Source organism: Daldinia decipiens (genome assembly GCF_022478715.1).
Source record: "Daldinia decipiens strain CBS 113046 unplaced genomic scaffold F4813scaffold_17, whole genome shotgun sequence".
In the NCBI taxonomy this organism is placed as follows: Eukaryota; Fungi; Ascomycota; class Sordariomycetes; order Xylariales; family Hypoxylaceae; genus Daldinia; species Daldinia decipiens.
The window spans coordinates 84279-105080 of NW_026054560.1; the positions used below are offsets into that span (position 1 = coordinate 84279).

The 20802-nt window shown below is 47.8% G+C and overlaps 6 protein-coding genes across 6 annotated transcripts; 2 read left to right on the forward strand and 4 right to left on the reverse strand.

Annotated features, from left to right (window-relative positions):
• Nucleotides 1–486: 486 nt before the first annotated feature.
• Nucleotides 487–3695, reverse strand: F4813DRAFT_359750 (uncharacterized protein). Its single transcript, XM_049243362.1, has 2 exons — nucleotides 2712–3695; nucleotides 487–2355 (listed from the first exon to the last, which is right to left on the reverse strand). Exons 1-2 carry the CDS (start codon nucleotides 3118–3120, stop codon nucleotides 518–520), a joined length of 2247 nt encoding a protein of 748 aa, XP_049099359.1. The 5' UTR covers nucleotides 3121–3695; the 3' UTR covers nucleotides 487–517.
• A 218-nt stretch (nucleotides 3696–3913) lies between these two features.
• On the reverse strand, nucleotides 3914–6350 carry F4813DRAFT_359752 (TBP-interacting protein). Its single transcript, XM_049243363.1, has 4 exons — nucleotides 5951–6350; nucleotides 5120–5887; nucleotides 4730–5061; nucleotides 3914–4656 (listed from the first exon to the last, which is right to left on the reverse strand). The coding sequence occupies exons 1-4, from the start codon at nucleotides 6092–6094 to the stop codon at nucleotides 4524–4526; spliced, it is 1377 nt and encodes a 458-aa protein (XP_049099360.1). The 5' UTR covers nucleotides 6095–6350; the 3' UTR covers nucleotides 3914–4523.
• A 213-nt stretch (nucleotides 6351–6563) lies between these two features.
• F4813DRAFT_380877 (uncharacterized protein) lies at nucleotides 6564–7970 on the reverse strand (the record flags this gene model as incomplete). The annotated part of the gene is made up of 1 exon (XM_049245610.1): nucleotides 6564–7970. One exon carries the CDS (start codon nucleotides 7968–7970, stop codon nucleotides 6564–6566), a length of 1407 nt encoding a protein of 468 aa, XP_049099361.1.
• Nucleotides 7971–10276: 2306 nt separating this feature from the next.
• Nucleotides 10277–10874, reverse strand: F4813DRAFT_389578 (TFIID-18kDa-domain-containing protein; the record flags this gene model as incomplete). Its single annotated transcript, XM_049246855.1, has 2 exons — nucleotides 10277–10728; nucleotides 10814–10874. The coding sequence occupies 2 exons, from the start codon at nucleotides 10872–10874 to the stop codon at nucleotides 10277–10279; spliced, it is 513 nt and encodes a 170-aa protein (XP_049099362.1).
• A 385-nt stretch (nucleotides 10875–11259) lies between these two features.
• F4813DRAFT_359757 (uncharacterized protein) lies at nucleotides 11260–12488 on the forward strand. Its single transcript, XM_049243364.1, has 4 exons — nucleotides 11260–11455; nucleotides 11514–11623; nucleotides 11693–11774; nucleotides 11832–12488. The coding sequence occupies exons 1-4, from the start codon at nucleotides 11453–11455 to the stop codon at nucleotides 11853–11855; spliced, it is 219 nt and encodes a 72-aa protein (XP_049099363.1). The 5' UTR covers nucleotides 11260–11452; the 3' UTR covers nucleotides 11856–12488.
• A 5549-nt stretch (nucleotides 12489–18037) lies between these two features.
• On the forward strand, nucleotides 18038–20533 carry F4813DRAFT_75591 (T-complex 11). The gene is made up of 2 exons (XM_049248869.1): nucleotides 18038–18111; nucleotides 18324–20533. The coding sequence occupies exon 2, from the start codon at nucleotides 18488–18490 to the stop codon at nucleotides 20507–20509; it is 2022 nt and encodes a 673-aa protein (XP_049099364.1). The 5' UTR covers nucleotides 18038–18111; nucleotides 18324–18487; the 3' UTR covers nucleotides 20510–20533.
• Nucleotides 20534–20802: the final 269 nt, after the last annotated feature.

Below are 20802 nucleotides of genomic sequence, written 5' to 3' on the forward strand. Positions count from 1 at the left end.
CGATGCACCTCTCCCTCAACACAACTTCGTCCTACCTAACTCAGGGGGTCTCACCTTCATCACGAATACTCCGACCTGACACGACCTGAAGTGAGACTTTGTGGCATCACGAAAAATAAAAGTAAAAATAAAAATAAAAATAAAAATAGAAAAAAGGTCAAGTGATCTTATAAACCGCCAAAAAGCCATATGTAGAGGGTATGTATACGATGCTATTCGCACAACCCGTCCCCGTCCCGTTTCATTACTTACAATACATACATTCATACATACAGCATACCATACCATACATACATGATTCCCATTTTCCCATACACATGTTTTTTTTTAACGTACGTACAAGTGTAATTTAACTCGCCACAGCTAGCTGAGCACAAATTCATAACTATGCAACATAGGGTATTGTAAACCTCCCCCTCCTCCTCCTTCTCCTCATCCCCCCTTAACCCTCTTTTTTCTTCACCCGTGAATCAATAATACGTGAACCCCCCCCCCCCCCCCCCCAATCGAGTAAAATTCACGAACGCGATGCTGGCGGCGGCGGCGGCGGCAGCACAAACCCCGCCTTGAAACTCCCGCTGCGCACCCACTCCATGATCTCGAAGCCGAGCCGCCGCTCCAGCTTCTCGTCTACCCCCTTGGCCCCCTCCGCCACGTGCAGCACCATGACGGCCGGGTTGGCGAACTCCAAGAGGCTGTTTCCTTGGGCCTCTGCCTCCGCGGTCCGCTTGACGTATATCGTTAGGTCGGGGCCGACGATGCCTCGCCACAGCGTCGCTAGCCACTGCCAGTGGTCGTCGGCGCGGTAGGCGTCGTTTACGTGCAGCGAGCTGGCGTATCTATCCGAGACCGTCAGGCTGTAGCCGTCGGACACGACGGCAACCGGAAGTCGGGGCTTGGTCTTGGGCGATACTTGGACGTCCATGGAATTCTCTCCCGTCTCGCCGTGCGTCGTGCTTGTTGGCGGCGGGTGGCTGGTGATGTATTTTATAAGTTCTTCGGATATCTTGTGCCATTTCAGCATCTTTGCAACATAAGTTGCCAGGGGACTTAAGAGCCCCGACCCTCTCGGTGGGCTGTTTTCTCTTATGACTTGCTCGTTCTCGCTGGTATTACTATTATTCCTTCCATCTGCTTCTACCGGTCTTAGTTGGGTCTGGGTATCTTCTGTCCAAGTCTTTACGGCATATTCTCCTGAAACAGACAACGCTTTCTCTACTACAACCGCCACTTCTTTCAGTATGGCTGGGGCCGCACCTTCGATGGCGATAAGAGGGCCTCGCGTTTCGAACAACGGCCCTCCCGGGCTAGGGGGCTTCAGGGGCGAGCTAATCGAGCGTAGCACATCCAGCTTCAGTAGGAATGACCATCTTGGTAGGGCATGTTGTGGTTGCGGTTGCTTCGGGGGAGCATTGGCACTATTTGGAATGCCATGGCCATGCCCATGCCCAGATTGAACGCTAGGGGGCACGCGTGCCGGTCCTGGCCCTGAGCTTATGGCTGGCGAGCCTGGGACCTGTGTTTGTAGCGGTGGCAATCGGAGAGACTCATCAAATGCAGAGGTATGACGAGTTAGTGTCGAAGCAGCTTGGTATGTCATTGACGTACGCGGCGGCGGTGGTGGTTGCATGTGAGGATAATTAGGCTGGCCGACCATTTGCCATTGCCTACCTAGTCTAGGTAGTGGCCCAGGGCCATATCCAGTTGCTGACAGTGGTGGACCGGCGAGCGGTTGACGGTGGTATCGTGGATCGGCAGACATATAGCCCATCGGTGGCGATCCCGGAGTGAATACGTTCGGCCCGTTGAATCGACGTCGTTTTGTATCCACCGGTGTTCCTATTGGCGACATCATCGGGTAGTCCTCATCGATATTTTGCATATGCGGTGGTATATATCGACGTTCTTGGCTATCAAGAGACATGCTGCTTGAACCTGATCCACGCCGTAAGTGGTCTGTCTCGATCACTCTTGGGTTTGGTATCGCATAGGACGGCATATTAAGGCCCGGCCCGGCACCTTCCGGTGTTGCGGCACTGAAAGGAGTGGATGGTGTCCTTGGTGTCGCGATATAACGTCCACCGCACTTAGGACAGTGACCAGGATCTTCGCCAGTCGCCGGTATGGGCCTGCTGCCGGAAGCTTTGCCCCCTCGCCTAGGCTGGTATCGGTAGTCGGGGTATTGACGCTGATGTCGAATTTTTTCCTCTTCTGCAAGCCGTTTCCAATTATTCTTTATCTCTTCGGGTTGCTCACGCCACTGTTCGCCAATGAGCTTTGATATCTCTGGGTTGGCTAGTCCCGGATTCCGGGCGGCGACCTGGCCTTGGTAGTGCTGTCGATAAAGAATGAATGCTGTTGGAAGGGGTGAAAGCGAATGTCAGCTGTATGCTCCCAGGTTCAAGTTTACAACATATTCAATTTGTTACCGGATGTAATAAGACAAGTCTCGACCCTTTCATTTCCGCCCCTTTGAATTCTAAATACAGAACACAACACGCGGACAAAGAGATAGCCGTCCGAGTTACCCGTCTCGGGACTGGGATACATCTGAAACCTTGTCGTGTTTTTGGAGAAGCAAAGGGGAAACAGTAAAGGGTTGGAAAGAAGAGCGGTGGGCAATATTTTCGGCTCAGGTAGAGTCCCAAACTCGAGTTTGCTAAGGCAAATAGAATGGCAGCAGAAAACATGAGTAAAACTTCTTTACGTACCGTTACGCGGCCTAGGAACCTTGGGTGCTTTTGTACAGAGACATATTAGGTCCCTAAGCCCTTCGGTTGTATTTGATGTTGCTGTATTAGGAGTATAAAGTCGAAGATCTTGGATTCGGGGTTGATTCGCCTCGTCCACGTCGATGGAGTATGCTCGTTTTCGAGCCTGTCTTGTAACGGCGGTTGCTGATGAACTACCATCATCAGGTAGGTGTGCTCCTGGAGCTGCTATGAGGTTTGATCTTGCTGCTTCCACTGCCCTATCGTCGTGGGAATTCGTTGCCATCGTAGACTCCGCCTGTCTTGTAGTGGTGGTTGTCAGCGTAGCTGAAGAATCTGTAGTCTGGAGGGAAGACCGGTCATTTTGGGAGGCAGAGGGAGAAGGATAGCTGCTGCTAGGTTCTGTCATGTTCTTCGCAAACGGTAGTAGCCAAGCAGAGCGTGTCGGTGTGTGGGGAGGACGGACAGCTCAAAGAGCGGAGTCCCGGTTCGGGAGCATACACGAGCTCTCGCTACAACGATCACCAAGGCCTCAGGGGTCTGGCATCTGAAGAGAGAAGGATCCTTGGAAACGGGGACGGCGTCGGTGATGATGTGATAAGCTAACTAACTCGTAGTAGGGTGTGTATGTGGCTGTCGATCTGGGGCGAAGACATGAGACATGAATAAATGGTGGAGGCAACAACTAAGGGCTTGTTAGGATTGTTTTCTTTGTTGATATCCTTTCTATTCACAAGGCTTCAGCTAGGTGCTAGGTGACAATGACCAATGACCTTAGGAAGAGAGGAGGTACACTTTAGGTGGTCAATGACCTTATGCCGTTGCCACTACTACTACTGTTGACTCTCCCGCATACGCACATACAAACCCAGCGTTGGCCATTAACAAAGTGTTTTGCCAACGCAACTAATCAGTTACTAGGGAAATAGGGGCCGGCAGGTTAGGTTAGGTCGAGAGAGGGAAAAAGAGGATATGTTTCTTTGGGACTATGTCTCGGGAATATACTGAGGTCCAGGCTGTTGCAGATTAGAGCCACTTCTCTCTACCTAACCTATCTTTTTTCTCCCCCTTCCTTTGTCCAGCGTTTGCAACAGCCAATACCTAACAATTGCTCTGCCGTTCGCAGTAGTCGACAATAGGCCAATCATTCTAATGATGACAAGAGTAAGTATAACAAATATATTAGACAACAAAGTCTATAAGGCCAATAGTCAATGCATATATATATATATATATATAGTGGCCTTGTTCGACGCAGTCAAAAAAGAAATTAGGAAGTTTCCCTTCTTGACTGCTTGACACAGCATGACAACCGCTTAGTTCAAAGCTACACTAGGTACAATACACAGGTAGGAATGCTCCATGGTCTGCCGCCCCCCTGCTGGAACGGAGTGAATACCCTACCTAACACTGTCTCTTACGAGCTCTCATTCCCCTCAATTGCTAGCAACAACAAAGACAATGTCAACCGAAATTAGCCTGGATATAAGTCACGTGGACCCATAACTTTTCATTGTCCCTAGGTTAGCCAAGTTTTTGTGAAGAATCGTCGTTTTGCAATGTCTCAGTATTATCTCTGGGGTTGGCCATCTGGAAAGCAACCAACCAGGTTGTCTCTCTATTTATATTGTGAACAACCAACACACACATACATAGTACATTTAGGAACTCCGAAACCCCTCCGTAATGTAATTTTCCTATCCCGAATCCCTATTTCTCGCAGTTTCGGGGCCGTAGCCTTGCGAAATTGGATTATTATGACAAGTCCCGTCCGTGGTCTAAGACCTCCCGTTTTCTTAAGACACAACGTGCTTACGAGATAAACCCACGTCCTGTCTCACCGCTCAGTAAGTCGGCACTCCGTCGCGCATCGAGGAAAAGCTCCTCGCACTCTGCAACATCTTTAACATCAATCTGACTACGACCATTGACTCGAGCGAGAATGCTATTTTTTGATAAATTAGTTACCCAATTGGATCGAAAGGAGCAAGAAACATAGTAGACTATAGAATACATACCTTGCAGGAGTCAACAACTGAAGACAGTATCTGAGACTAATGCGCACACCGTGCTCCGCGATCTTGTCAATAGCAGCATCCGTAATCTGCACACCTTCTGTTGTTGCTCGGATGCGTACAATGCGTTTAATCTCGTCGGCCTCGTACGGTGTGGTAGGGATAATGAGGAGTCGGGCTAGGAAGTCAGGGGGGATGCCGTGTGCCGCAACGACACCATCCGTACCGCGGATGGTGCACATACCACGGTTTGAGGCAAGCACGACAATCGGTGAGATTGAAGATTCTAACGCCCGGTTGAGATATGTAAAACACTCGATGTCAAGCATGTGTGCCTACTATAGATTAGCTTCCCGGCTCGAAATTCAGTATGTTATGGTAGACGGGTATTACCTCATCAATGAATAAGACACCAGGGACAAGTTCAGCCACTCCCTGGTCGATGTATTTGCTGACCACCTTGTTGATTTCGTCTCGTAGCTTCTCTGTGATCTCCGTCATCTTGGGCTTCATGAGTTGGCCCATCATACTCATTATGTCCTGGCCGCCTTGGGGTCGGGCGTTGGCAACGTCCAGGTCGTGAAGTGTAACATCTTGCACGATCTCTTTCTTCTTATGCACCTCACCCTTTGGAATAGGGACATACTCCTCTGCCTCGAGATCGAACTCTGTGGCATACGCGTCTGATCGTCCAACTCTTTTGCAGGCACCTGTGTTCGCCTCAATGTAGATGACATCTCCAACAGTAACTCTCTCCTTCTGAATTGCTTCATAGATACTTGGATCTAATCTGAGTTTTTTCTGTCCCCTTGCACTCTTTAAGCCTATCAGTAGCGTGCTGATAGTCTTTCCATAGCCACCTAGCGGGTTCTCTGCCTCTTCTGGGGTGAGCTCTGTGACTTCACCCTCGTAAACCTCTTTCGTCTCGCGTACTTTTAGCCCGATGGCTCTTCGGAAGTTTTCCATCAACACCTCGGTCTTCTTCACTTCGGTCGAGTAGATCTCGCTTCCGACGATTGGGCAAAAGGGAATCTTGGTGCCGAGTTCGTGGCTCAGCGCAAGCGCAAGGGCTGTCTTTCCGGTCCCGGGTCCGCCCGCGAGTAATACACCACGGCCGGCCATCTTCGAAGAGCGGATAAGGTCGACGATGACGCCAGCAGCCTATGCCGAGCAGAAAAATAAGTTAGTAGTCAGCCTGATATAGGCCGACACTAGGAGGCTTACCTCTCGAGCCTGCTGTTGGCCTACAAAGCCACCGGCCTGCTTCTCAGCTGTGCCATCGGACTTGAGGCCCAGTCCTTTGATGTGAGTGTGAGCAGCAGTTCGGTTTTCGCGATTGTTGCCCTTGACCTCGCTGATTTGCACCATCTTTGCGAAGGGATGAGTTTATCACTGGACGGCGGGAATAAATCGTGGTTCTAGGTAATGTAGATTCAATCAACGACCGATCTTGATTGCTTATTTGAAAAGATTTGTAGGGCTAGAAATCTTATGTAAAACTGATAGCTTGGAAGAAGTGCTGAAAATGGGTGTCGCATTAGAAATTATGAACTTATCAGAGTTGGGAGCTTGGGTCAACGAATCGATGAATTGATGTTAGAGCTCTAAAGTCGCGAAACTTTTCTGGGTCGCGCCTGTGCAGTCCGTTTTTATACTGTGTTTGATTACTGTATATAAAGCTTTGATAAGTTGACGCTCAATGCAGATTACCTAAGTAGAGGTACTTTAGACTTTAGTACTTCATTTAATACATATACACATCTTCTATGTACATGTCTCTCTTATATACAATTCACCCCTATCTATCTAGATATCTATAGAATCTGATCTTACATCTCTAACCTACTCGTTTAAGCATAATACATTCTTCTTCCTTCGCATTTCTATCCATATCCTCGCAAAGCATTGGTGCGTTTTCGTTGTCCGCAGAGGTTGCAATAGCTATGTCTCCTCTCTCTACATCTTCATAATCGCCCTTCTTCCTCGTCTCTTTCTTCGTAAGAACAACCCATAATGCACTACTAACGATAAGTCCGCATCCTGTGAGACTCGTCCAACCCATACTATTGCCAAAGACCCAACGGTCGAACCCCGCCGCGAATAACATGTGTGTGTAGGTCATAGCAGTTTCACGGTTGCTCTTCTCGATAGCTAGGCCAGCTGTCATAAGTATTTGCATAATTACACCACATGCGGCAACCGCTATGAGCAGCGCACATTGGCGGATCGAGTGTGGTAGCTCGAGACGTAGATCCGGTTGCCCATAGTCGAGCATCGGCGCAAGGGACAGAGTTGTAGTTGTGACGATCAAGGTCCATGAGCTGAAGTAGTTGACTGATATCAAAGGGTGCGCCCGCTTCCCGATACATCTCAATGTCGTGAAAGTAACCGCCGCCCCAAGGACGCCCAAGAGCGCAACACCAATAGCTTTCAAGCGCTCGGCACTTGTTGAGATATGCTCTCCGCCTGGGTAAGAAGTTGCTTCTGCCGTGGCGTTTACGACGGCTTCCGCTGCTATGTTACTAGCGGCAGACAAAGAAGCTTCATCTGAGAAGAGGGACGCTGGCCTTGTGATGAGCACGACTCCTGCCAGTGCCACAAGCGACGAGAGCTGCTCAACTCGTGTAAATGGTTCGTGCATGAAGATATGGCACAAGTACCCAGCGATGTTAGGAGCGAGGAAAGTAATAACGGTTGCTTCAGCAAGTGGTATATACTTGACTGAGTACCACATACCGTATATACCAAAGAAACCAGAGAACCCTCTCAACACCAGGAGCCACCGGATATCCTTATGTCCTAATACGCCGTGCGGGATTCTCTTCCACCATATGTATGCAGACGCACCGATAACTGTCATACTCATCCTTGCAAAGAGAATTTGCATAGGATGCATGCCTCCTTCTTCTATCTCAAGTAGCCGAGCAATAAGATTCATCAGCGACCCGAAGAACTGTGCTGCGAATACCAAAACTGGTGCTTTGTTTTTACGCCACGCTGATCCAAACCACCCTCGAACTCCCAAGCTTGGAGGAGTCTTGCTAGGTTCTAAGGGAGGTCCGGGCGACCCTCCTTGTCCATCCAAAGAAAAACGATCTGACTCGATGTCTACGACAGTTGATAAGTCTGATCCGAATTCGATGTGTTTCTCAGGTTTGTCGACCAATACTGGGAGATAAGAGAGGATAATTTCATCACGATTGTGGAGTTGCTTAGTTTCGTGGATTAATATAGAGGGCGACATGATCATCAATATCTCCGAAGCGCTCTAACTAATCCCAAGGACGCCGATTACGTACTCATCCACACGGATTCAAGGACGAGTATGAACGAGGTTTGGAATAGCTTTACGGCGAGTACCCTATCTCTGTTTCCCCCTAGCAAGCAATGCTGAAGAGACTGTTGGAGATAGGATAGGTTCTGGTAATTTATTTGGGCTGAAGATCGACCTTGTCGTAAGCGGGGGAAGACAAATTATTAGCAACCATAACTACCCATCCCAAGATGCAACCACTACGAACCGAAGTGGCCGCATCCGCCGAAAGTTTGTTGTGGGGTCTAAGCACTCATATACTTGAACGGGATACAAGAAAATACTCCGAGTTAAGGTTGAAAATAGCTGGGTCGCTTATCTAACTATAAACACCATTCTTATACGTTTTTCATACTTTATCTTAGACTTCAAGGTTGGAGTTAGTAGGAAGAACCTGTCTAAGTGTTAATGTGGGTTGTAGGTATCTACAAATTATTGTCACTCGCCTAACAGGTAGGAATCATGAAACTAGCTCTGCGGCTGTCGGAATGCCTGAAAACGTCATCTGCCACTACTGGCGCGATCGTCCTGTCGACCCCGATGTCGCGGCCCATCCAGCGAATCGGTAGTTACCCCGTGTGGGTCTCAACGCCGGACTAGCCGGCCCAGCAGGCGCATGATCCGGGGCTGGGGGTCGCAGCGGGAACCTTTTTGGGAGTCTGTCTATTTGTGTAAGTTAGGTTGGTAAATCGCGAAGTAGGGTTGTAATACGTTCAACTCCCGATGCGACTGGGCGTAGCACTTAGTACCTGATCACTACCCGGAACCGGCAAGTGTGCCACACTAATCAATACATAGAGTGTCGGGATGTAAGATTGAAGGTATAGAGATGGGATGGTTTTGTTGATATGGAAAGCCTAATTAAACTTAAACATGGGAACTATCAGTACCGCACTGCTTGGTCTCTAAACCTTAGATGACTAGGTACCTAGGTACGCTGGGCGCGGCTGGATCTAAAACTCATATTGAGGCTGTACTAGAGTTCGATAAACTTGAAAATGGAAACTTTACTACATAGGTTTCGAGACGACACAGTTTTATGGTTATTCAGCCGCCTAGGTACTATAAGATATGCCGCTCTGAAGCTCTTAGTAATATATCATTGCAGCAAGCATATATTCAATTATGAGAGTTGACTTTAAAAGCATAGGGAACTATTCTTATTGCTGTTTTGATAGATTAGGTAAAAGTGATTTTATTTATCATCAGTTGCCCCTAATATTTCAGAGTATCAGTACGAAGACGTAAGTAGTAAGCCTCTCACTACAGGGGCGTTTCTTCCACCTCCTTCGCTCCTATAACTTATATAGCTGCACATACGTAAGTGTTACTGTATTGGCATTTGAACAAATTAACAATAGGGTGTTGTTGGCCGTTCATCAACCAATGCTAGTGACTAGTCTTGCTATACACGAAGCTTGAGATGCCGCCAAAATATACGTGTAACTAAGTATATACACTTGCTATTTCTTACTTTTCACCCCTGCACGCCTATAATGCCTACCTGCCTACCTACCTATCATATATACAACACCCATCATATATATATTTACTATCCCCACCACCAACCCCTAACAAGACCAGCTCGCAAACCCCGTCCCGTTAAGCGACACAAAGAAGACGGCAAAGCGGTCGGCGGCGCGGGATGCGGTGGTGAGGGCTGCTAGGCTGGGGAGTAGGAGAGCGAGTGTGGGACGCATTTTGTTGGTCGGCAAGTAGAGATGATTTCTCGCTTAGTGAGAGTGAGTTTGGTAGGTAGGTAGTTATCTGGTTTTGAGGGTTATAAGACTTGTCTTCTTTGACGCTGAGCTCGAATCTGAGGTCGCGGGGAAGAAGTGAGGCCGAAATGTTAAGGCGAGATATGGCCGTAGTTAATTGTCTAGGTACTTACCCTCTAGATGAGATACTCTCGTCGCCTACAACAACTAAAGAGTTATTATTAGAGTCGAGTTACTTAGTTGTAAACCTACATTTCCAGTTTCAAACACCAGCGTAAACATGTTTTCATACAAAACGACTCGATAAGAACAACGTAAATTGGTAGTGAAGCATGCGTGTATTAGTCTCGAGCAAAAGAACCTGACCCAGACTATCGTGACTCTAAAATGCAATCTGGTATTCCTCTACCTCCAACGCCGTCGCTATGCCTGTAAAGATGCAAATTCATCATAATCGCTATTCATAACGACACCACGTCATATCCCAACCAATATATATATCCCCATTTCGCAACTCGCCTATTTCGGCGTTCTCTTCCTCTTCTTACTCCCCGCGCCCTTCGCCGACGACGCCGCCGTTGCGATATTCATAAGCTCGAGATCCTCATCCTCGTCGTCCAGGCCAAGCAGATCGTCATCCCCGCCAGCCGCAGCATTAGCAGCAGCGGCAGCACTCTCCTTACCGTGCTCCTTAGCAAGCGCGTCGTCCTCCTGATCGAAAGTACGCCGCATCTCTTTTATCTTTTGACGCTTCTCGATCATACTCTTGACGCGCCCGAGGTACTGCGGGTTGCGGCGCAGGGCGAACTCGAAGTCGTCGAACTTGAGCTTCTGGCGCCCGGCTACCTGCGCGTGGCGACTCGCCTCGAAGCAGACGCCCTCTAGGAACTCGGTCACGATCTCGTCTAGCACGCGTACTGTGTCCGGCAACGGGTCCTGGACGTCGCCGAAGGCGTAGAGGAGGGCACGGACTAGAGGGGTTCGGTTAGTTTGTTTGGGTTGGCTGTGGGGTGGGTATATTGTCATTGGGGGGTAAAGATGATGTAATATACGTACTCTCTTTCGCATTGAAAGTCTCCTTGCCCACATTCTTACCAGCACGGGCGCGAGGCTCCATGATGAACGCGATAGGTGTTTTTATAACTATAAAGTGGCGAGGCTGGTATTTCCTTGGGCGAAGGATTTATGGCCTTATGAATTGGTGCTGGTCATTAATTATAGATGCGCGTAAGAGACGTTGGGGATATCGGATGTCAAAGTTGGTGTTTGACGGAGAGAGAGAGAGAGAGAGAGAGAGAGAGCGTAAGGCTGAGGAAGTCGTACCTTGATGTTTGGTAGTGGGGTCTACACTAGTTAATCAGATAAATGTAAGGTATGTACACTATGTACACACACCCCTGACTACCGGTTGTTCTGCCCGTGTAACTTGGAGCTGAAATTTAAACATTGGTACGTACCATCTAGTTGACGGTTCCCCCATTCAGACCCCTGTCATCCATGCTTCGCGCTACGGATTATCGCCGGATAAGCTTCTCCTTAGGTAAGCTCTCCAATTCTATCGACAGCTGGCTTCTAGAAAGGCTGAAACTGTAAATCGCCGCATACGTACCTGGGTAAATAACAAACCAACCGGCATTCGAGAACAATAGACGACGCGTATAGCATCATCGTTAACTAACAGTTCGGGCTGACAACATGGCAAGTTTAGATTTCGATATATTGACATAATAATGCTAATACTAATTGTCAAATCCAGTCTGCGCTCTTCAACTTCCAGTCCCTCCTCCTCGTCATCCTCCTCCTTATCTGCACATGCGCCTACGTACACCAAATCTTCCCAACGATTCTCGACAGGAATAAGCAGGGGTATGTTTTTGCTATCCTAGTTTGCGCGCACTATCACGTTGTGAATGAGGCTAAGTTTTTGTATTACAGTTTCATGGGCATCTTCTGGAAGGCGGCGAGAATAGGGGAGAGGCTAAGTCCATATATGAGTCTATGCTGTGTGTTCATGGCGGTAAGCCAAGCACTTCCCTGCTACTGCAATCCTACGCAGCTCACTAATAACGAATAGTGCTCGATGGTTATCGGCAATTAGCGCATCGGACGCACCCTTAAGTGCATCGTAGAGGACGAATGGAGTTTGGTTTGTTTTCAGGAACGGAGTAAATGGCAACATGGGGATGGTGGCACGGTAATGGCGATATCGTCGCGAATAGACGAGTTTTACCTATCATCATACAACAGAAAAACTTGATTATGCATCCGCCGAAACAGTCACTATCATTGATTCTGCTATGGCAAGCGAGCAACAAACCTCGTCACATTTTGCCGTCCCGTCATCCTACACCAGTTGTTCAGCTCGTCACCATCTGTAGAACATCAGCTTGTTGCCTTCCTTTGTGATCAAACGATGTGTTATCGTCGATTCAGGCGCGGTGTACAAGCTTGGTTGCCGCTTCGTGGAACTCGGCCTCTACGCTCGTTCTGTTTAACCAAGTTGGTGGCGAGTGAATTACGAATATGATGAACCTCAATAAAGCTGGCGGCAGTACTACGGCTATTTCCTGGAATTGATTGGTGGCCTGTTGGCAATGTCTACACCGTAGTTATAATAGTCTCAACGGCTAAACGGCAATGATGTTTTCGGCGAAGATGTCTCATTATTTGAATGGCAACTTTGCTGACAGATGGCGAGTTCTTGATAGGTGTTCCTATATTCCATATCACAAAATGTTATACTTCAATTTAAGTAAGGGGTGTGGTACTGTAATTACATTAGTCACAAATGCCCGTATATATTGCCGCAGGACTATAGCTAATCCTATCCTGAACCTATGCTCTTCTCACACTTAAGCAGGAGAATATTTAGCTGCATCCCACGCCTTGACCGAGGCTGATCTAGGACTATGTAAATGCGCTGACAATATCACTCCCTACACCCTCAGCCTTATATTACCTGCATGTAAGATTATAGTTCTAGCATCTTATGGGGATCGCCCTACTCCCCCAACGTGAGTCCCCTATTCCCGAGAACCTGGCAGAGACTGATGCATAATTAATAAATGCGAACACAGGTTCGTGCTCGATCCTTCGGTCCCTCTACGGCTTTGTTGGGGGATGACTTGCATGCGTATATTAGACCCAAGGTGTTGCACGGCCTTAATATATTGGTAGGAGGACGTTACGCTGAGTCACGGTCAATTGCGAAAGAAATTGGGTTTTCATGCGTATGGATATGATAGACTCAGAAACATTGCCGTAGCTTCTCGATAGTTTGAAGTACTATGCAGTCAGTTCGGGTAGGTATACAATTGTACTATCCAGATGTCCAGGTGTCCAGGTGTAAGACAATTATACTTAAAGAAAGGGAGAAGCGCGATGTTATGTTATTACTATACAAGTAATTTGGAATTCTTGACGTCATGACCAGGGCTAAGAAACCGCTACATTTAGAGGCATTGATACATAGATGGAGATCTTCATTGGGTTTGCAGATGGTCCGTCGATGATGCGGAGACTCAACTCCCTGGTCAAAAGAGCAAATAAGCACATTCCCGAAGGCGTCGTTTTACGACAGCGCCTTATCGTTCTCGGGAGGCAGCAGGGCTCTGTGCCATCTCACCCGCGCCCGTTCCGTTCGTTCGTTAGATTTACGATGTGTCGAATCGAACTTCATACTAAGGTTAGACATTCCGGATGCGCCCTACACGCTAGAAATATGTGGTCGGCGAAGTCGGGAAAGCCGAACATTAAAATAGGATCGCTCCGGTAATTATTAGTTGTGTTATATGACTCGCGCAAAGCTGAACTCTAGAACATTCGTCGTCATCAGCCGAACGGCAATAAAAGTGAAAAAAAGTAAAAAAGTAAAAATAAATCAAGCACTAAGTTTTAGAGCGAGAATGGGTTAGGGTAGATTTTTACGGAATTCTACGTGTACTATAGAAGTCTTCTGGCGAGCTGCAGTCCCGGCTGATACACTATCACCGGAGGGTAAACGTTTCAAGACTCATGCTATCTATGTATCGTGCAACTAACTGGTGATGTTGCCGGTAACACGATACGAGTAGCAAACATGTTACATTTGCCAGGAACAGAAACTTGACAGCCAAGGGTTTCAACGAATGAAACGACGCAATACAACTGTTGACTTTCCTATGTTGGTAAATTGGTCGGTAGCCGCGCTAATCTGTACGGCTAGCCAACGAACGGGTGAGGCTAGATTACGTATGTGGTTAAGTTGCTTCGAGTCATGACAGCCCCGAGAAAGAAAAAAAAGAGAGATTCGAGGCGGATGCGGCGTTCGTTAGCCTTCCCGGATAGCGATGCCCGTCCGCGGTGGACATTAGTCGGGCTAATAGATTAGATACGAGTAGCAGCCTAGGTTAGATGGTTACAACTGATGGATACCTATACTTAGATGGATGGATGGTGTAAGTGTGTTATACCTAGCGGCTATTTTCACTTGGAGCTATTTCTCTTGGAACTATTTCTCTTGGTGATGTTCTAGGTATGTAGGCAGGGACGGTTTATTACGAGATGTACGGAATATGCAAAGTTTAGGTAGGTACTTAACCAAAGCAGCCTAAGGTCCTAAAGGTAAACGGCATGGCACCGACGCTAGTAGGCTTGTTGCGTTCCAATGTGGCTCCCCAACCCGTCATCCTCGGTACGGAGTAACAAATGCTACATTCTACATGTACCTCTTGATCCGGTGCTGAATTAGGTGAATACTTTGTAATTGTGAAAAATGATGTATAGAATTGTATATCCGCCGCAAATACTCCGAAGAAAGGAACGCACGGATATCTTTCATCCCGTCGAGAACGTGTACCATATGCAGTCTATGTATAAGGTATTATCTCTCATTTTTAGTGTAGACCGCCGAATTCCAGCCCCGTAGAAGCAGCTCGCCTCACTTTTTTCTTTCTTTTCTTTTCTTCCTCTAAAGCATCCGTACTGAAATTAATATCGAACGCATGGCCATCCACACGGCATGTTAAGTTCTACATATGCAAAATGCAAATGCAAAATGCAGAGGTAGAAAGGAATATATGCCTATCAGCATGAACGGCGCATGGCAAGTTATAGGATGACGTTTCATACACCGCCAGGTCCGTCAAGTACACATCTAAACATTTCAGAATCCCGCTGGGCATAGGTATCCCGCTTTCCGCTAGTTTAGCTAAATCGGAAGTTAACACATTCCTTCCCGGCTTTTGAGAACTTCACCACACCATGATCGCCGTCAGAATCGTGGCAATCTCACGGTCACTCTTTTGAGCTTTCTCATCCAAAAGACCAAGGTTTCCGATTCCGACTGCGCCGTAGCAGTAATATCCTCAATGTCTTGTTACATACCTACCTACATAACCCGAATCGTGCCCGGCATGTAATGCAATGTAGGTATATGCCCAAATGCCAGCAGACCATTTATCACCAGTCGTCCTGCCTCTCTCCTTCGGTTCGACGTTGGAGGGAACCATACTACTCACCGACAGGTGCATGCTGCAGCACACCACGACTAGTCATATAGGCCGCAGGCAATCAAGAGACGGCGGTTGGAGACTCTTTCATGGTTACGAAGAGTGTACTGATCCTGCTCTGATCCTATCTACACGACACCTCATCCATATCCGAGAAATGACAGGGTGTGATTTGCAAGTAGAGTCGACGTTTGATGGCTGGGCAAAATCTTCTACCATACCACCCGTCCATACACCATCATGATTTCTTCCAATGTTCAATGCATGTCGCCGTGTCGATTTGGCTGTCCGGCAAAATTAGTTGAGACAGTCGATGCGGTGATATGGAAATGGAAACTTGGAGTGACACCCTCATAAGACGGGATCAAATACAGATACAGATACAGAATGATACTGGGCGGCGGCCGTATGTACTGATTGATTGATTGATTGATTGATACAATACAACAGGTACACGTAATGCCTAAAACCCACATCGACGCATCGAATGCATCGATGCGTTCAAGCATGGAACACTAAGGTATGCATATATTGGATTACGAGGTTATGCAATTGAACAAGCAGGGATATTATTACGATTTATTACGATCCCTTGAAAAGTATTGGTCCATTAGTTCGATCTGAATCCAATTAGGCCTGGACGGAGGCTAGATTGGTCCCAGACCTGTCCCAAATCAATGGAACTCCCAAGCCTTAAAAAGCCTTAACTGCAGTTCTGCAGTCTGCAGAAAGGACTAAAAAGACCAAAAGGGCCATTAGGCTAGGTATGATGAGATAACTAAAAACTGACTGGTATGTATGAGGTAAGGTATCTTAGGTACTTACCTATGTACCTACATACACTACATAGTAGGTTAGGTAGGTGACGGGCCACCGGGGCAGCTTACCCATATAGCTTACCCATATCATAGGTAATACACGCGCTACGTTAGGGCGACACCCCCCTGAGCCACTTTCCCACTTTCCCACCTTCCCACCAGCCCACCTTCCCCTTGTCTTTAAGGGATTATGTACCCTGACGCCGAAACGAGTCGAAACGGGATTTTATGTAGTGTACCTACACTCGCTTGGAACTTTTATTTTTTCTTTCCCTTCCATTTGCCTCTTCTACTGCTTCCTTTTTGTTTTCCAAAATTCTTCGCTTGGGGACGCCCCTCCCTTCCCTCCAAGCCAGGGACCCACGCAAAAGCAGAGTCAGTGCCCCGGACGCTAATTAAAGACCGTCATCGGAGTCTTTTCCAAAGTCGGTGTCAGCTGTGTGCGCACTACCGCCGATCTATCTGATGGGCTGGCTAGCGCTTTTTCAGGATGGGGGGGGATCTCGTTGTTACCATCCCTTCCCAGATCACAAAAAATTTCGAACCATCTCATCAATCTCGTCAGTGGTATGGCATTCGGTTCTCAAAAAGAATCCCACCTTCTGCAAGCCAAGAAAAATACCGGCCCCAACCTGTCTAGATGTACAAGGGCAAGCCTCGTGTGAATTGAGTGGTGTGTGTTGTGTGTTATGTGCGTTCGTGCGTTGCGTCTGCGTGTTCAATATGCGAATTGTTTATCAGGTTTTTTTTTCTTCTCGTTTTTTCTTGCTCCGCTGGCGTTCGTAGAGCGCCAAGTTCTCGTTGCTATGGACCGGACGAGACAAAATACTCCTGAGTCGTGGATGAGTCCGTCTATCGTTGTTTATCGTTCGCTTGACAAAACTAGCGTTTTCGTTGTTTTTCTCCTTCGATTGTGGCGATCTACATACATACACCAACTAGTCTGTCTACCATCCCTTGGACCCTTTGGGGGGGGTTTCCTAGGAAATGGGTCTTCCTTAGACCCCCTTTGGATCCCTTTGGTGGTATGGGGGCTCCACGCCGCCACCGCTGGATGAGGAATTTCTTATTGATGCTATCGTCTCAGCCAGCAGGAACGAGGCGTTCAAGGATAACGGGTCTCGCAGCAGCGCGTTCCAGCTGTATGTTTAAGGCCCATTTTAGTTCCATTTATTAATTTTTAAACTATACAACTATACATCTGCAAATACATCTGCAAATGTATCTACACCAATACCTCCACTACACCATATCATACACCATAGCATACACCCCATAGCATAACACCATTGTGGTACCGGGACCTCGCGCTGGCACTGGCGTTGGTGTTGGCCCTATTATCTAAAACTTGAGCGCCATTATCCATTATCCATTATCCATTATCCATGAGCCATGTTCATGAGCCATGAGCCGTGAGCAATGAGCAATGAGAAATAAGCTATGATCAAGGAGCCACGGAAGGATGTGGTGTGGATGCAATAGCGCATTGAAGTATTAATGCTTCATAACTCATTTCCCCCGGAACCCATGCCTGGTCATTGTCCACCCCTTACCCGTCTGGATGCTGCTACCACTCTACCAACTCTGCCACCTTTTTTTGCTACTTTACTACTTTCTCCCAAGTTAATAATAATAATAACAATAATCTACTTTCCCGTTATTACTGCATTTAGATGTCAATGCTACCCTGGTAACTTTCTTAGCTCCCTTTCCTCCAACACTACTTATTATTGATCGCCTCGTTCCTGGCGATTCGTGATATCCTCCTTTCCTCCTTTTCTCTCCTTTCCTTCCCCTTTGTTTCGTCCATTCTTACTTGGACTGCTATTTCGAAAAGGAAAAGAAGAAAAAAAAACCAAGAAACAAAAAAGTATAGGAAACTAATAGGAACATACAAAATTAAAAGGTACCTAACTCCCTTGTCTACTACTTATTCATCCAAGGAATTCCTACCTGCAAACATCCATATTTCCCCTGGCGGTAGCTGCTAGTCGCCAGTCCTTTTCAGGGTTGGCTTGCAGTATTTGCTCAAATCATAGGCGGCCATGTAAGACTCAAACCCACACACGCTTTCCCACAGATGCAACAGATGCCATTACTTCACACCTTTCGATTCCCTTGTCTCGAAGTACACAACAGCCGAGCTAGGGGTACATCTGCAGCCATCCGTTTTCACGAGACCATTCCGTCCAACATCGGAGCTGTTTGCCTAATTCTCTTTCATATAGAACCCGCCTGCTGACCAACTTGCCCGAATAGTAATCGTATAATACTTGGCCATCAACCAGATCCCTTTGGGTTCGTAACCTGAGCTCCTATACAGGAACGAAAGGAAAACAACACAACACACACCGCCAGCCGGAAGATTACCTTGGACTTTAATTGACTCTTAACTACTGATAAGTCAGAAGTCGGTAGAGAACATGGGGGATCAAGGAACAGGTGGAATCGAGAGCCGGGGCGTCGAGAGCAATACTACGAGGCGCATGTCTGAACCACGACCAAATACTCACGATGATCAGATCCAGCAGCAATCTACTGAAACGAAAGCATCTAACGCAGAGAGCGAAGAGCAAAAATACGCCCAAACTGGTCCTAGGCATTTAATTCCTGTGCACCCGGGTAACCCTGCATCAAATGGCGGTCTATCACGAACCCCATCCACGAGCTCCAATGCTTCCAGAGACTCCCGTGTTGTGTTCGAGTTTTCGCATCAACGATCACGGGCTCCCAGGCCGTTGGAGCCGCCGGTAACGAAAGCTACTTTGAGCGAATTGGATGTGAATAAGATTATCCATAACCCAAAGCTGAGGCACGATATAAATTTCGACCCAGATCTCCATTTCAGGCCAAATGTTGATGGGGAGAAAGGAAGGAGAAAGCAAGAGAAGGCCAACCAATTCTGGAACTCACTCACGGAGCAGTTACAATTATTTATCATTAACCGGGATGAATTTATGAGCAGATTCGGACAAGGTGAAGATTGGTGCCTCCCGCAGCTTCTAAAGTCGGTCAAGGAGATCATTCAGACGTTAGTTCCTCAGCGGGATCGCATGTACCTGGACGAGGGGCTGAACGTCGAGCTTATCATGCAACAGTTTGGTAAAGGAATAGCAGACTTGGAAAAGTTGGCCTCGTGGTTGTCTGGAGTTCTGAAATCCCATTGTGCCCCTATGAGGGACGAATGGGTGGATGAAATGTACAACCAGCTAACGAATGGCAACAAGACCAATGACATGGAGGAGCTTGTGCAAGGGATGCGCAGCCTCTTGAGCGTTCTCGAGGCCATGAAGCTCGATGTTGCGAATCACCAAATCAGATGCCTTCGGCCGATCCTGATTGAGGACACGGTGCATTTCGAGCAGCGGTTCTTTCTTAAGAAGATACGTGATCGCAAGATGGACCCTGGCCCAGCTCAGGCGTGGTACCTGACAGTGAATCAGTTTTATTCTCAAGACCCAGCTTCAGTCCAGGCTTTCGGGGAAATGGGTTCCTTCTTTGAGGCTCTATGCAAAATGATACTCCCGTCGACAGATCCGTATTCGCATCCGGATACCTTTGTTTTCGACGAGGAGCGCATGGCCAAACTCCGATCTGACATGCTCGACGCGATCAACCTAGAAGTCTGCATGCGCTTATACGAAGGGTTGGACAGAAAATACAGATTCAACGATACGATGTCTAGCGTGAACGCTATTCCCATGCCTTTGTTAGCTACGCCCTTTTCAGATGCCTCTGGTTTCCTAAGCTCGAGAACTGAGGATGACGGGAGCGAAAGCTGCTTCAATTCTAGGCCGTCTAGTCTAGTTTTCAGTTCCGCTGGATCGGCCCATTCGTCTCCTCGCAACTCATTTGTCCTGCCGGTTCAACCAGCTACCAGCCGCCCTGAAGACCAACAAGCCAAGTCGAGAAACCTCTACAACTCGCTTGTCGCGTTGCTTCAGACTTCCCCCGCCAGCTCCCGTTCCGTTTCACGATGGAAGGCGATGAAAGATTCGTTGGCTTTACAGATCTTCCGATTTACGAATGCGCCTGCTCAGGATCTTCTACAATTTGAGGACGAGCTAGATAACCATATTTCCGAGCTCTCGTCTCCGCTCTTCCAACAGGTGGAGCAGTACTATCACTATCACTTGCTTGTGGAACTTCGACAACGCGTCAAGGACTTTAAGGGACTCACAGGCGCAGCTCTATTCTCAGTCGCTACCGGCGGCCGTCTACATAGCCCCAGTCGCGGTTGGGATGGACCCCGCGAAAACATAAGCCGGGAACGTACGTCGCTAGAAAATGCCATCCGGGAAGCGCGGGAAGAGGGCGGTGTCGAAGATATGGCCACGCGGCTAGCCCACATGGGTCTCCTCCACTGGAGAGTCTGGTCGCATTTGGTTTATACAGGCGACCTTGAGAATCTCGTCCCGGTGCCTGATATGCCCATGGCAATTTAATTACCGATAGAGTACGCGGCGAGGACCGTCAGCTCAGTACCAAGTCTTCTATTCACACAGAAACACGCGCTTTACACCACTAGTCGTCTCGTCAGCTTCTTCTCCTTTACGATTACGTTTCGAGCGATATCTAAAACGAGCCGACACTTTAATACCCATTACACTCCGCTTAATCACCTCGCATTGGTCACTTATCACTTGGACGCTTTCTTCAATAATCCGGAACCGGCATTGTTTGGGTGTTTGTTTAGGAGTAACAGGTTTCTGATATGGTTTTCCTGGGGTTTTGTGAC